Source organism: Toxotes jaculatrix, chromosome 1, assembly GCF_017976425.1.
Source record: "Toxotes jaculatrix isolate fToxJac2 chromosome 1, fToxJac2.pri, whole genome shotgun sequence".
Lineage (NCBI taxonomy): Eukaryota > Metazoa > Chordata > Actinopteri > Toxotidae > Toxotes > Toxotes jaculatrix.
Window position 1 is genome coordinate 7,528,941 of NC_054394.1, and position 14,987 is coordinate 7,543,927.

The 14,987-nt window shown below is 40.2% G+C and overlaps 1 protein-coding gene across 1 annotated transcript in view; it reads left to right on the forward strand.

Annotated features, from left to right (window-relative positions):
* Positions 1-14,987, forward strand: part of LOC121180312 (tyrosine-protein kinase CSK) — a 52,370-nt gene that overhangs the window by 15,445 nt on the left and 21,938 nt on the right. Inside the window, exons 2-4 of the mRNA XM_041035615.1 lie at positions 7,546-7,629; positions 11,077-11,190; positions 12,171-12,283. Coding sequence (XP_040891549.1) covers positions 7,615-7,629; positions 11,077-11,190; positions 12,171-12,283 — 242 coding nt within the window. The 5' untranslated portion in view covers positions 7,546-7,614. The remainder of the gene's footprint in view (positions 1-7,545; positions 7,630-11,076; positions 11,191-12,170; positions 12,284-14,987) is intronic.

The window sequence follows — 14,987 nt, forward strand, 5'->3', positions numbered from 1 at the left end:
ACTTCCTGCCTCCCTGCTTTTGTAATCTGTCATCAGTGGCGAGCCCGAGCCGGCCGCCTGTTACGTCAGAGAAGCAGGAGGCAGGAGGGATGGCTGTCTACCCTCCTGTCTTTCTGATTGTGGTGGGAGAGGTATATCTGTCACGCTGCTCTGTTTTCATTCAGTTAGATAAAAATAGGGGTTAGCAGCTGTAGATTAGACACACAGATGATTCCTTTGCTCTTCTGCAAAGAAAGGGTGTGCATTTTTTTCTCTCTCTCTTGCTCAGTTCAGAATTTCATTGTTTTCTCATTGGTAAATTCTAAACCATTTCTTTTTCAGTATAATGCCACTGACCTTTGTATTTTTATGTTTGGTTAAATTGTGTTACATTAAAAGTATATATTTTTCTAAAATAGTCCTTTAAACCTGGTCATATTCAGGAGTTGTAGATGAATGATTTATTCAAACAGATTCAGACTGTGTAAAGCTGTCATGTCTTATTATTGTTTGTTAGAAGGTGCCATTCAAGAGTTTGGGTTGTAGACTTTGAGGGTTGTTAGTTCAAATCTCTGAACCATCTGCTGAATCTGTGAAGGGGAGATGTCATTAATCCTACATTCCTCTCCGCCCTCAGCGATTAACAGTGAGATACCCTTGAGCAAGGCACTTAAATCTAATCCCTCTAGTGCAGCTGCTGGTTGATGCTAGAAACCTGTGGTTTTGCTGGGCAGCAATTTAGAGCAATACGTGTTTATAAGACCTCTGAACAACCTCAGCCCAGAAAACTGTATCCGTCTGTGTTTCTGTTACTGCTGAGCTGAAGAGAAGAACGGGGGGAAAAAAGTTTCAGTGGGACAGTGAAAACAGCACCACAGCTAAAAAAAAAAAAGCAAAAAGGTGAAGATTGCTAGAAATATTTCACGTGGCAGATGGCAGAGGCAGACTCACAGTTGTAATGATTGGGTAAGCCAGAGTCTCTCTTAACTTCCTTCATGCCATGATCATCTCCTTTATTATTTACCATCCCTGGCAGCTCTCTCCTGTCTCTGCTCTGCTTGAAGTCTCAGTGCCCCCTGCATGCTCCTGTTCATTTCAGAATACTTACAAAACCTTAGTTTCCTCCTCTGACTTCTCCGTGGTATAATCCCAAGAATCTCTTTCAGGAGCAAGAACTGATCCATACACGGAGTATTTGAGCATTTGTATGTTTGTTAATGTACTTATTGGATTGGAAGCTTTGTTGAAGGGTGGGATTTGTGTTAAATTGTAACTGCTGGCTCACTTAGAGGCACAGAATTTGCTTGAGGATTGTTTTGGCATTGATTTTGATTACCACTCCAGCTCTAATGTTTTCTGAGGGACATAGTTTTAAGTTTCATAACTGCTTTAACCTGCTTAGCAGCGAAATTGCACTGTCGTACAAGCATCAAATGTGGGAATGTCCAGTCATCTGCAGTGTGATTTTAATAAAACATTGGTGAAATTCCATCTGTCCGTAGTTAATATAGATTAAATCATCTTTCATCAGTATGTAATTTAACATAAAAATGTTACTCTTTGTTCTAAAACTGTGGTGATTTCTTAATGGATGATGACAAATGGGAGCAGTACACGTTTTTGAATTTTGAAATATAACTTTATATATTTCACATCTCTTTTAAAAAAACAGCTTATTTTTATCTTGTATTTTAAAGGACAGTGTTTGGTTTGGTTTCGGTGTAATGGAGAAATGGTGTTGTATGGTCGTTCTGCCTTATCCCTGCACTGAACGCTGTCTCTCAGAGTCATGCGATTACTGGAGCATGTGGAGGCCCAGTAGCGGCTGCCTGCTGTGATGGGAGACAGCTCATCCAGATGAAAAGGACATGAGGACACTCAGGCTTATTAAATGTCTGGGGATACTGCTTCCGTCTCTGGGCACATTAGCTCTCTGTATTTTCACTGATTGAAGCCCACTTCCTGGTCACTTGGCACATAAATGTACACTCATATCCACATGAGACAAGAAGTACACACCTCAAAGGCTGCCATATCTGCTTATGTCAACTTTGATGCACTCCCCAGCTTCTTAAAATCTATGTTGCATATTGAGAGTGCTATACTTTGTATAGCATATGCATAATTGTGTTTGTTCTGGATTCAAGCCACTGACTGAATTTTTATACCATCTCATTGTCTCAAATTTTAGATTAGTTTTCTGTGTGTGTTAAGACAAAGTCAAGAACAGGTGAAACTCATAATCAGAAATTTGTTTTAAGTGAATTGTTAATAATTACAGGTACTTGTATACGTTAACATTAATACGTGAACTGGTCCAAAGAAAATAGACCTGCCACATAAAGAAATCAGACTGGGAAAGAAAAGAGCCAGGGTCCCGCATAGAGATTGGTGAACAGGTATATAGAGAAAGGAGACATCTGTCCTCTTTTTGAACTCTGTTTCACCGTCAGCTGAAAGTGTGTAATGTAAACAGTCACAGAGGTAAAAATGCAAATTGTGCTGAATGTCAAACATGAGGACAGACACCAAAATCTATTACCTCACTTTTGTACACACATCTGTATTTGCATATTTCCCAAGCGCAGGGTGTCATATTTGTTCACTATGTGCAGTGGACAACAACTGATGCACGTCACACCGTATATGGTCATAATTTGCTGTTGCAAATAGATCTGCTGTCAAGTACTTTGTATATGGGAAGATGCAATGCAGCCACGAGTCACTTGTTGTTGACAGTTCCATGTTGTCCAGTTTGCAGAGCCTCTGGCCCTGTGAGGTTTTTTTTGTGAGCTTATACTGTATATTTGCATACCCAGTAGGTCACATTTCCATATTTTTCCCCCTTTTCTTTTTGCTGGCAGTACACTGTACAGTACAAACTGTATACTGAGCATTAGTCAAGGTGTGACATAATGACATAAGTGAAAAACTGCATTGTCTAAGAAACAACACAAAGCTGCAACCTAAAAACATTTAGTTGTTGTGTATAGTGCTCTCTTTGCAGCATACAGAGCCCTTGTGTGGCATTACGTGACCAACCAGACTTGGAATTTGATGGGAATGTTGTTTACTTGTTAATGTATATAATGCTGTTCTCTGTGTAGTGTGATGGCAGCTGTTGTTTAATGCTGGCTCAGTAAATTGAATTTCACTGAGGACTAATGATTACATCCTGATTTAGACAGAAGTATGTCTGGGCCAAGTGAAATTGTCACCCCAGTTAAAAGTAGAGTTTTATAACCTCTTATAGACGTAGTGGTGGTAGCACTGTAATCTGTGGATGGCCCTGGGCCTGCCTCAGACCAGAGACTTCTTTTCACATAACCCATGGCTTTGTGACTGTAGTTTCAGAAACTGACAACAGCAGGTTCAGTTACACTCTGTTCAAGCATTTATTTATCTAGAGAAAGCTGACAGAGCAACAATCAGCTAAACATTCTCACAGTTCCTTGCACATGGTAGGTGTCCAGTACAAACAGCACTGTGATTCTTGGATTGAGTGTCAGATAATAAGACGTGGATTAGAGAGTAAGATGAATGTCAAAAACTGTAATTTGCTACAAAAGCAGAAATGTGGAGAGCAGAGGCTGAACTCCATCAAGTGACAAATCTTGGAGCTGTTTCACTGACAAGAAACAGTTGCTCATCCAGGGTCAGAGCAGGTTGTATTTCTAACAAAGTAAAATGATTTCTAAATCATAACCAATTACAACTACATGAAGTAAGGAGAAGGTGTGATCAGCAGAGTCTGATCACACCTTCTCCTTACTTCATGAGTTATGGCTTGATGGTCTATAATTTTAATCTTTTTTCTTTTTAAACAAAGTGAAGCCTCAACATGTTTGAGAAGACTTCTATATAACAAGGCCCAGACAGCTTAGAGCAAGGACACATACCTGCCATACAAGGTACGATCAAAAAGACTGCCCCCTTAACAAGAAAATTATATACCTGATTTAAATTTGACCGCATTCCCCTTCGAAGTCGTCACCTTGTGCAGCTATACACCGCTTTCAATGCTCCTGCCACACATGGAACGCTCCCTGGACATCCCGTTCTGTAACACGTCAAGTACCATCTGCGACTCACGCTGAATCTCCTCCACTGTGGTGAAAATGCAGACCCTTCAACTTGAATTTCATTATTTTTGGCCACACCAACACAATCGTTGCTCCCCACCTACCCTACTCACTGGGTTTGGCTCTCTGCAACTTCTTCCTCTTCCCCAAAATAATGCTTTTTGACTGTAACTGTTCTTTGTGACGAACAGAGCGGAATAGCTTCAGGATTCTGGATGATGGTACAGAAACAAAAGTCGCTTTATTCTCAAAGTACAATGAATATCAAGAATTTGTCTGAAGAGGCACAGCGCAGGGAAATATTAATGTGGTGAAACAAGATTGTACAGACACAGTGAAGATGGTAAACAACAGAAGCCCACAGTTACTTTATCACTTCTCACAATCCAGATTTGTGCAGAGACTTGTGCAGACAGTTTAAGTACAGCGTGATATAGCACGCAGCACCAGTGATAATGAAAATGACACATTGAAAGACGCAACACAACAGTATATACACACTATGACAGTTGTAATATTACTGTCATCTGGCATAGCAAAGGAATAGGCAGTGCTGCACTCTGGGAAGTGCTACTTCAAAAGCGGCTGTTACATCATTCGGTTTGTTGCCATGACACTGTCACCAGCAGCTCCCGTCGCACAGAGAGAGAAAATTAGGAGGAGGGGAGTGGAGAAGGAAGGTGTGTGTATGTGTGTGTGTGTGTGCGTGCGTGTGCGTGTGCGCGTGTGCGTGTCACATCTGGTAGCTGGGGTGAACTCGAACGCTAAATGTACACTTTGATGTGTGACCTTAACATATGAAGTTAGAGTTTTTATTAAAGCGTTGGCTGTCAAGTTCTCAGCTGGTCCTCGATCTTGGTTTGAATACTAATTATTAGGCTGTGTTCAGACTAATAATAGTACTGTATCAAAAATGCAAGGCTACCACTGCAGAGGGCTTGGGCTAAAATAATGTAAAACAAAAAACATATAGGATAGTCTGACAAAGAAGCTGATCCTGGCTCAACATGTCCCACAGTGCAGGACAACATCAGCCAGCAGAGCTGTGTATCCAATCCATGATTAATATTTCAAATTCTGACGCGTACCTCTAGCAGTAGACCCAAAACACACGCAACCTCTTGTTTATGTTTTTTTTTTTTGAGCCAGAGGACAGCCTTGGGTTTTTACAGACATATTCAACAACATTAATGCTGCCCTATACAGTACCTTAACACCCAGTGGACCAGCACTATCCTCACCTTCTTTCTCAGTATCAAACATTTTCACTCTCTGCCTTTTCTGAGTACCACTTGACTAACTTAAGGAGAGTGATGTGAGCAGTGTGATGCTGAAGCTCTTGAATAGCTGGCAGGCATTCCTCAGCAATGGAGAGTGATAAGAATAGCACTCACTTGTTTCTCCTCTTTCTCTCTACAGCTAGTGTGGCTGTGGGTTGGTTGGTGAGCAGCGCTGCTCTAGACGTAGAGTGTCGAAGGGAAAGAAACGGGTGGCCTGTGGGTGCACCAGAGCAGCCTGGCCTTGGATATATTTGGCTTTGTCTGTTTGCATACAGATCTGCAATGGTCTGCAATTAGGCAGTTTCCTGTTTGAACACAGGATATGGCAGTGCAGTGAAGCTTGGCCATAGATGCTCTCAGAGAGCATGCCAGCCAGTAGCCTGGCGCTCTGAAGGCGATGCATCATTTTCATGGATCTAAAATTACACAGAGCACTAAGTTACTCTGGGAGCGCTGGTGAAAAACAACTGCCTTGCACTGGTTGGATGAAATGTTAGGCTACTGCATCACAGTGAAAGCTGTGGGCTCTTATTAACTGTCTCCACCTCAGATATGCAGGGCAAATCAAGGGCAGGGGAGAGGTTGAAGAAGGATGGGATAACTGAGCTATGAATTCCAGTATACTCAAGTTGTTTGTCCTTTATTCACCATGTTTATTGATTTTATTCTGACCTGACTCCATTAAGAGTGGCTGTAGTCAGTCTGAAGGGAGGCAGTGACCAGAGTACCCATGCTCACACTGGGCTCTAGCTGCAGCCCCTCCCAACTTCATACACAGCACTGGAAAATATGCGTCAGCTACTTCCTCCTTCTTACTCACCTCCCTGCCCATTTCAACTTCCTTTTCTCTGAGCTGGTCGGAAGTGAGATGCTTTGAATGGAGGCTGCTGCAGGAGACCTCATTCACTTATCCGGCTGTTGTAATATTTAGTGTCCCGGCTCTGATTTATCACTGTGTCACTGACAATGAAGGGCCACAAGAGAAATTAAAAGGCTTTTAAGCGCTCTGTGGCGTTTAAGAGACAAAAAGAAAAGCCCCACACAAATTAAGTTTCACAAAGACAAAGAACAGATATGAGTCAAAATAGGCACATATGTAGAGACACACCCTCTCAGCAACACACCAACACCGTGTACGTTCTTAGACACACTTTGAGCCACACATGTTGAAACTGAAACACAGGTTTACACACTCCCATGACTTACAGCGTATGTCTTCACTCTTTCCCTCTTCTCTTTCTTTGCATCTCTCTCTCCTTCTGTCTCCTTGTTTCTGGATCAAGGTCACCTGTTAAAGGCTAGTAATTGGCTTCAGAAGCAAGATGCTCGACAGACTTGGCTTATACCAGAGATAAGCCTTCTACTCAATTAGGGTCTTCACAGTTTCAGATTTTGCATTCACTGACTATATTATTACTAGACAACTTAGAAAATTAAAAAGTTGGAAAGCCACCTTTCAGCTAACAATGCATCTTTTCACTGTCTTCTACTTGCAACTTACTTTGTTTGTTGAGGCATATGCAGAGTTCAGGCATGTTTAATCCATTTGAACCTCTGACAAAGGGCAGTGACTCTACTATGTCGGAGAACACATTTCCACATACTCAATGACCTGTTTCTTCAACTTTTGGTCCTGGCCTTATAGTCCTGTCCTGAGCCACCTTTTCTCAGAATGAATGCGTGTTGTCTTTGTTTTAGCACAAAAGGTAAAAGTACACTCACTAGTTAACATGGAGTAAGTTTCACTTGTGGTTCACTGTATGCAGTACGATAATTAAAATGCATTCTTCACCAGAAGATGTTGCCAAATCCATATCATTGCACACCATTCTACAGGTTTCCTGTTTATACCAGTTAAAGCACCCACAGCCATAGAGGGAGAGTATGGAAGTGAAATACTGTAAGGTCACTTGAAAAGGTCATTCTCCTTCTTGAGTGGGAAGCAAGATGTGGTTGTTTAGTTGTGCTTCACTGTGACTTGCTTCCTGTGGACATGGATTTGTCTGTGTTAGCAGTGTATATGCATGTCAAGATATTAAAATACAGACCATGATGACCATTGTCAGCTTTTTGTTAAGACACCAGCTGCAAACAAAGAATTGTGGATAATTTTCAGAATATATTTTCAGTTTATTAAAATAAACAGACTGTTGGTTATATTTCTAATACTTGTTCTTTTCTTTTTTCTTTTTTTTTTTTTACAGCTCTGATGGTACTAGCTGAACAGTGACCGCTTCCTGCCTGAGGACACCTGCTCCCCAATTCCCTTCATCATGTCTGGGATTCATGTAAGTGAAGCACATGCGTGTTTTTCACATTTGCCTATCTAGTGTACAGGTTTACAGGTGCACCAGTTTGCAAACACGTTCAACACAGCATTGCATACAACTTCATACATGTAAACACGAAGCTGCTGTGGACAACCGGCATCTGATACTATTTCCTCTTAGCAGCCAGACCACCTTAAAATGGTCATATAGTTACAAGAAGATCATCTCAGTGATAATTTAATGGAATACATTTGTTCACTTTCTATAAATGTTTAAATCTAAATCTAACTAAACCTGACATAAAAATAATACAACAACAAAAGCTTCTGTCTGTGTAGTTGTGGTTCTCTGTAGTTCTGGTATTCATTTGGTAGCATGTCTCCACTGATGAGTGACACACAAGCTGTACGGGGCCAGTGGCTGTCACATTTACCCTCTTAAATACTAGCTGATACCAGCAGTGAAAGAATTAATGCATTATCATACTGTCATGCATGTCTTAAGTATAAAAGCTTTAGATGTAAATGGAAGTACAACTTTCTGCAAGCACAGTAAAGCAGTTCAGGTGATCTCTTCTGTTCAAAGTAATAATCCCATAGGTTAATATTCCCTTCAGTTCACCCTGTAGCACACTATTCTGTGATCTGCCAGAGGTTTTTGACAGTGCTGATCATGGAAGCTTCTAGTTTTCTGTCAAAATACTGTTTTAAACGTCAAGAAACACCTCGACATTGCACCTTTCATGCAATGTGCATACACACACTTGCACGCTCAGGGAGACCTGTGCAATACACCGAGGTGCTGATATAAATCCCTGTCTGCAGTTCTGTGTTAATGCACATAACTGGTGTGCACACATCCATCAAAGTGCCCAGCTCAGTTTAGGTGGTTTCACATTACCAGACTGTCTCAGTGGTTTAACTAATGCCTTAGAGTGGGATCACTGTCTCTCCCACATCCTCTGCCTTCACATGTCTTTATCGATCCAGGTTGTTCTCATCTGTCACACCACAGCACTTCACTTCACACAGTCAGGTGAAAATCTTGAAAAACATCACCTTTTTAGGAATGTAGAAAGATCAAGGCCGTTATCCAACTAACTACTTTGAATATGTTACAGATTTTATGGAACTGTTATCACATCAGATGAGAGAATTCAGTGTTTTCCAGCTTTAGTCAGGCTGCGATACAAGCACTGAATTTATTCTTCTTACGTGTTGTTTACTTACTTCTACTACCTTTCTGAAGTTTCCACAATCAGTAACTATGTCAGATTATTCAGGGTGTTTGAGCCTCAGGACCCTGACATAAAACCCTGTGGTTTGTTGCATCATACATGCATTATGGATTTAGTGTGGTCCTGCATTTTCACAGATGCTAGTGGGTTTCTAAAGTTAAACAGTGGGTTTCTGCAAGAATGATGTTACCATGAGCTTTCTGAACCCAGAATATTTTGAAGACCAACAGTGTGAATTATTGGTTGTGTTAGCAACCCACAACCGAACGTTCAGAGATTTAGTACCTATTGTGCATCCATCGGTAAACCACTAAACTGACTGTATGTCACTCCAGAGGTGAACTATAGTGGGATGATGGTGTACATCCTCTTGTCAAACAATGGTGATTATACTGTATGTGGTTGACCTCTGAAATATTTGACAGTGCCATTTACAATGTTTCAGTCATCAGATTCCTGTGAAACTGAATGATAAGTGGCACTTTCCTTTTAGGGAACACACGTGGAAAGCCTTTCTTTTCTTGTAACACATGTAAATGTAACTTGAGGTTAAGTTTAGTCCTTCATTTACTTCCCCAGTCACTTTGTGTTGCACTACTAGGCTATGTTTTAAATAGGTAAAGATCCTTGAGGAAACTTATCCAACAATATATTCTGTGTCATAAAACTAAAAGTGAAATCCTTTGGTTCAGGTGACCACGAGTGGAAATTAATGACAGCAGAGAAGCAAAGTTTCTCTGTCTGCATCTAAATAATTCTCAGACACATCCGGACTCATTAAGCTGTACTGGCTGAGACTGCATCAGACACATCCAGCTGTACTGTGTGTTGTCAGGAATAAAGCAGCTTGTACAAGGACCTTACTCACTCACTCACATCTGCTGTTTTTTGTTCTGGCTTTTTCATTTCATCTCATTCATTCTATTGAGGCATGTTTTTGATCACACGCCTGGGCTGATTTAACAATGCAGACTGGGTAGACTCAGCATCCTTATCCCTGCTGTCATTTGCATTTGTATTTTAGGCATGTAGGTACCGCTTTTACAGTATTAAGTGTGACTAACAAAAGGTGTAACTACAGTATAGAACTTTGAGAGCTTTGTTGCACTGGTAAGACATAGTATATGCTATAATAGTATAGCATGTTTCTGAGGCAGTCACTGTGGTGTAGTGTCTTTGTTTAATGTGTGGCAGAGAACAGGCATTGTCTCTCACTGAAAGCAAAGATTATTTCAGTTTTTAGAATAATGAAGGGACAAAGCTGCCTCACCTGTGTGCATGTCACTGTCAACTGTTTTTGTATTTATTAATTCTCATCCCTTAGGGATCAGTATAAAACCACAAAACCACAGCACAATACATTTCAATCAGTTATTTATTCAGTTCTGTTACTAAATAAAACTTTATCCGGGATGGAAGCTGGCTCACCTGTTATTTTGTGTGTTTAACCCACGTTTTGTATCCTACACACTACAGCAACAAGAAGGCTATAGCTAGATAGACTAACTAAATAAGGCAGCAGTCGTTATTAATGTAATTAGTTTATTATAAAGATTTCAATATGAATATTAATTGAGTGATAAGACAAACACCTAGCTAAACAGATATACATTTAACTACTTTAAGATGTGTAGAGTAAATAATCAGCATAAAAAGACATAAAATAAATCATTAAAATCTTTCTATGCAGCTTTACTGCCTCTGTAATTACTCCTGTTTGCCTTTGCAGGTCAGTGCAGTGCTCCTCAGTTGTTTTCCAAGATTGATATAACCACCATGGGCTCTATTAATTTCAGACTTTAAATATACTTTTCAATAATTACTGTCTTGGTAAATTATTGATAATTTATTGTCTGGAATTTGTGCCACACCCTCACAAATTAATAACAAACTGTGGTGGAACATATGTGTGAAAATCACAAAAGTTGCATCCATATCCGTTCTGCTCTCCATCTGCTTTGTATTTGAACATTTGTTAGAAGAGTCATATTTTTTATTTTAGTTATTTGATAATTTATTTGTTCATTTCCTTGAAATATGGATAAAAAAGAAACACAAACCTGGGAATAACACTCAAACATAACAATATGGAATTAAACTGACTGCCCTCTTTAATTATTTCCATGTCGCCCCTCAGTGCCTTGATACCTCTAATTTTGACTCCTCATGCTAAACTGAGCTGCCTCACTGTGATTAACGTTGGTTCCTCTCTGTCCTGTGTGATACAGGCACCATGGTCGACTGGCACAGAGTGTGTAGCCAAGTACAACTTCCCAGCTACCAACGAACAGGACCTTCCCTTCTGTAAAGGAGATGTACTGACCATCATCGGAGTTACCAGGGTAAGGAAGCCAGTGACAGAGCACAGTTGTAAATTATGCACATTGTCCCAAATAAGCTGTGTTTCCCCCATTATTGAACTGCATTCATGTACTGAATACTAGAATTTTGTATAGTACAAAGGTGGGAAATAGCTGACTATAGGGGATATGACTATGTCAGCAAAATTTATGTGGCTGTGACACAGTTCCTGAACCACGTTTTTGTTTATGCCTCAGAAACCAATGTACAATATATTAATGATTGCAAGCTAAATGGACAACTTCCTCTTTTGGCTTGAAATAGCCAGTACAGCAGTTTCATATGGCTGAATTGTTTCAGCAGACAATAAAACCAGTAATTCAAAGCAGTGTGTCAAATCTTATTTTGGCTATAGTATCAATATTGAAATATAACACAAGCTCAACTATGAGCCACTACAAGCAGTTCATAGTGAAAATGGGATGCTAAAAGACAACTAAAAGCTTAGGCCCTAAAGCTGACGTTCTGATAAATTAATATCTCAGCAACATGCTGCTAGCAGTCAGAGCAACCATGGTACTAAACACACAAGAGCTACAGGATAAATTGTATAAGCTTGCAAAAAAACATAAATAAATAAAAAAAATTGAATAAAAAATTGAGACATGAGTGAACGTAATTCCATCAAACAGCTTTGCAGCCCCAGTCAGTGGGTTTGTTTTTTAGCTTAAGGCACTCTCTGGCTCCCACTGGTGCTTCAGATAATACAGCAGCCCTCGCTTGCAGCAGCTTATTCTTACAAATATCTGAAGGAACCAGTGGTGGTAAAGTGGATTGCAGCATCTATTCTTCAACATGTACTGTAGGTTTCTAACCACACTGCTTTACTTCTGCTACCAGCTCAGTGTATCTAGGGAGGGACACGAGGGGCAGGAATGACTCAGTTATGTGGAGATGACAGCGTGCCTCAAATATTAGCACCAGCATTAAGGTTGTGTTGTCGTTTGTTTGACTGTTTCAGGATCCCAACTGGTACAGAGCGAGGAACACGGTGGGCAGAGAGGGCACCATCCCAGCTAACTATGTCCAGAAAAGGGAAGGAGTCAAGTCAGGAGGGAAACTCAGTCTTATGCCGTAAGTACCAGAGAGGTAACAGGAGAAACCCAACTAAACTTTCTGTGTGTATGTGTGTGTGTGTGAAACATTATGTTTAAAATTTTATGTATGTTTTTGTATTTACACATAATTTGAGAATTGAGGTAAAATACAGTCAAAAAGCAGTGTTAGAAGTCAGTTACTGATCATTTCTATGATTCAAGTCATATTTATTTCTATGATAAATATCTGAAATGTTGTATTTAGAAAGAACGTTGTAGGAAAATGATGACACATAATGCCAGAGTGTAGTACAGGAATCTGACAGTACGCAGTCGTAATCAAAAATAATAACTGTAGCTATGGTAATGTGTCTCTGTTCACTGCCACATATGCTCTCCATCCTCCTTGAGCATGTGAACAAGTTGTTGTACCATCATTCTCTTCTTTTCCCTGCTGCAAGCGAAAACATAGTGTTGATTTCAAAAGTCGGGCAAAGCATCAAACGATGGAAATTCCATCTCTCACAGTCTTTTGGTTTTCACTGTGCCTTCTCTTGTCGGTGTCTGGCTGCCACAGAGTCCAGGAGCAGCTGTGCACTACATTTGAATCAGGATTTTTGAAACTGCTGCTATTTCAAAAGGAGGAAAATATAACGAGAGGCATATGCAAATGAAAGGAGACAGGAAAGCAGAGAGCACACTGGCTGCTTCAGTATTTAAACTTCACACATCAGTCGAAAGTTTTTAATTTCAGTGGTAAATGCCAGGAAATGTGGAGTGAAAAAAGGGAAAAAAAAGATGGTCACACTACTGGGAACAGTGATGCACTGTGAGATATAGTTCACCTTTAACTATTCTGAAATGAGCTGAGTTCATGACGTCAGACCTAAACTACTCATTTGTTTCAGTTTGTCAATGTCTCCAGTGTTGTGTTGTGTCTGTTCCTCTTCCCTTTGTTTTGACAATATTAGGTCATGTACATTAGCTGAACTGTCCTCATGCTCTGCAGAGGAAGTCTTTGCACTATAAATGGAGTTTGACCATGGATCAATAGTCATAAGCACGGCAGTCTCTTCAGCATGGTTTATGGAGCTTACAGTAGTTGATGCTTTGACACGGTAACATCTTGTTATCAGGAAACCTTTCAGTAGCCTTTTCTGACCCTCTTTGTCTCACCTCATCACCTGCTGCTGAAAGGTTTGACTCTCTCTCTTTGCCTCTCACACTGCCACACCATCTTTAACATGGTGTGGATATGGAGTAGTTTAATTAGCCCTGTGCAGCTATTGGAGCTTTGCAAACACACAAAACAGTATGAATTACTAAGTCCAATGCTTTCTACAGATTTGCTTTAGCTGGGTAGATTTACTTTAGATAGTGTAAGTGCTCCTACATAAATGCACTGAATATACTTCATAAGTTCATTAATTTGTGTAATTAATAAATAGTTAATTCATGAAAGGTTAAAACAGGTTTAAAGACTGTAACATATGAACATTTGATATGTAGATAATACATTTGTACGTTGCATGTTTGTTCCCCTGGCGGAACTTACATTTTTTTCCGTACTGCTGCTACAGTCCGACGGTTTTTGATGAGGGACTGCAATAGTGTGAATGTGCAGCACACCTTGCTGGTATAAAGATGCCCTGGCCGGGGAGGAACAGACGGCACTTTAGTAACCTCTTTTCATGACCAGCAGCCAACGAGGTATTTTATAAGTTGTTTTGTTGTTTTATAGTTTGTTATTTAGTTAATTTTAAGATCTAAAGATTTTTGGTGCACTGAGTTCTAGTGTAACATAAGCAAACTCAAAGGGTACCTAAGGCAAATTTAAGTGTCATTAGAAAATCTTAATTTGTTTAAGATAAGCTGATTTATCACATTATAGGTATAGTTGGTCTACAATTAAGTGTTGTTTCACACTTTAAGTCAAACAGTGATAACTTTATTGCTAAGGTTGTTGGTTTAAGGTTGTAGGTTTAAATGCTAATTCCTTGTCTTTAGACAATATTGACACAATATACCAATTTGGCCTTTAAATCCACTTAAAATGTCTGACAAAAGTACCAAGACCAGTCAAGAAGGCGCTGAGGTAGCAGCCCAACCCCAAGCCACTGACAGTGGATCTCCTGAAGAGGAGGGGTTGCGGAGAAGTCAAAGAACCAAAACCCTGACAGAAAAGGGGAAAGGATTTCAAGAGGAAAGACTAAAAGGTGTACAGCGTCGCTACAGAATCACTTATGAGAAGTGGAAATCTCAAGCAAGAATAGGAAAGGAAATACTGACACATGGCACTTCTGAAGAGGATTTAAATGAACTGATTGAGAATACACAACGCAGTTGCTCGGATCTAAGAACTGTGTATGAAGAGCTGCGAAGGATGCAGACTGCTGCTGCACAGGAAATTTTAGCGGTATTGGAGGAACAAGAAAGAGAAGAGACAGAACTACAAAGGTTAGAGGCTGAAAGCTTTGTTAAACAAGCAATGCAAAGCCAACGAAGAAAGCTTGAGCGTCTTGAAGAGATGAAGAAACTAAATGCTGCAAGAGCTCGAGTGAAGGTCTATGGTCAAGCTGAAGAAAATTCAGTAGGAAACTTGTTAAATGATGAAAGTGACCTCAAGTTCCACCAGCTACGTTACCCACATTTCAAGGGCCAAATAGCTCTGATATTGTCTATGCACTAGCAGAGGCTATAAGTGCCAATCATCTTCCAACACCAGAACTTTCAATATTTGA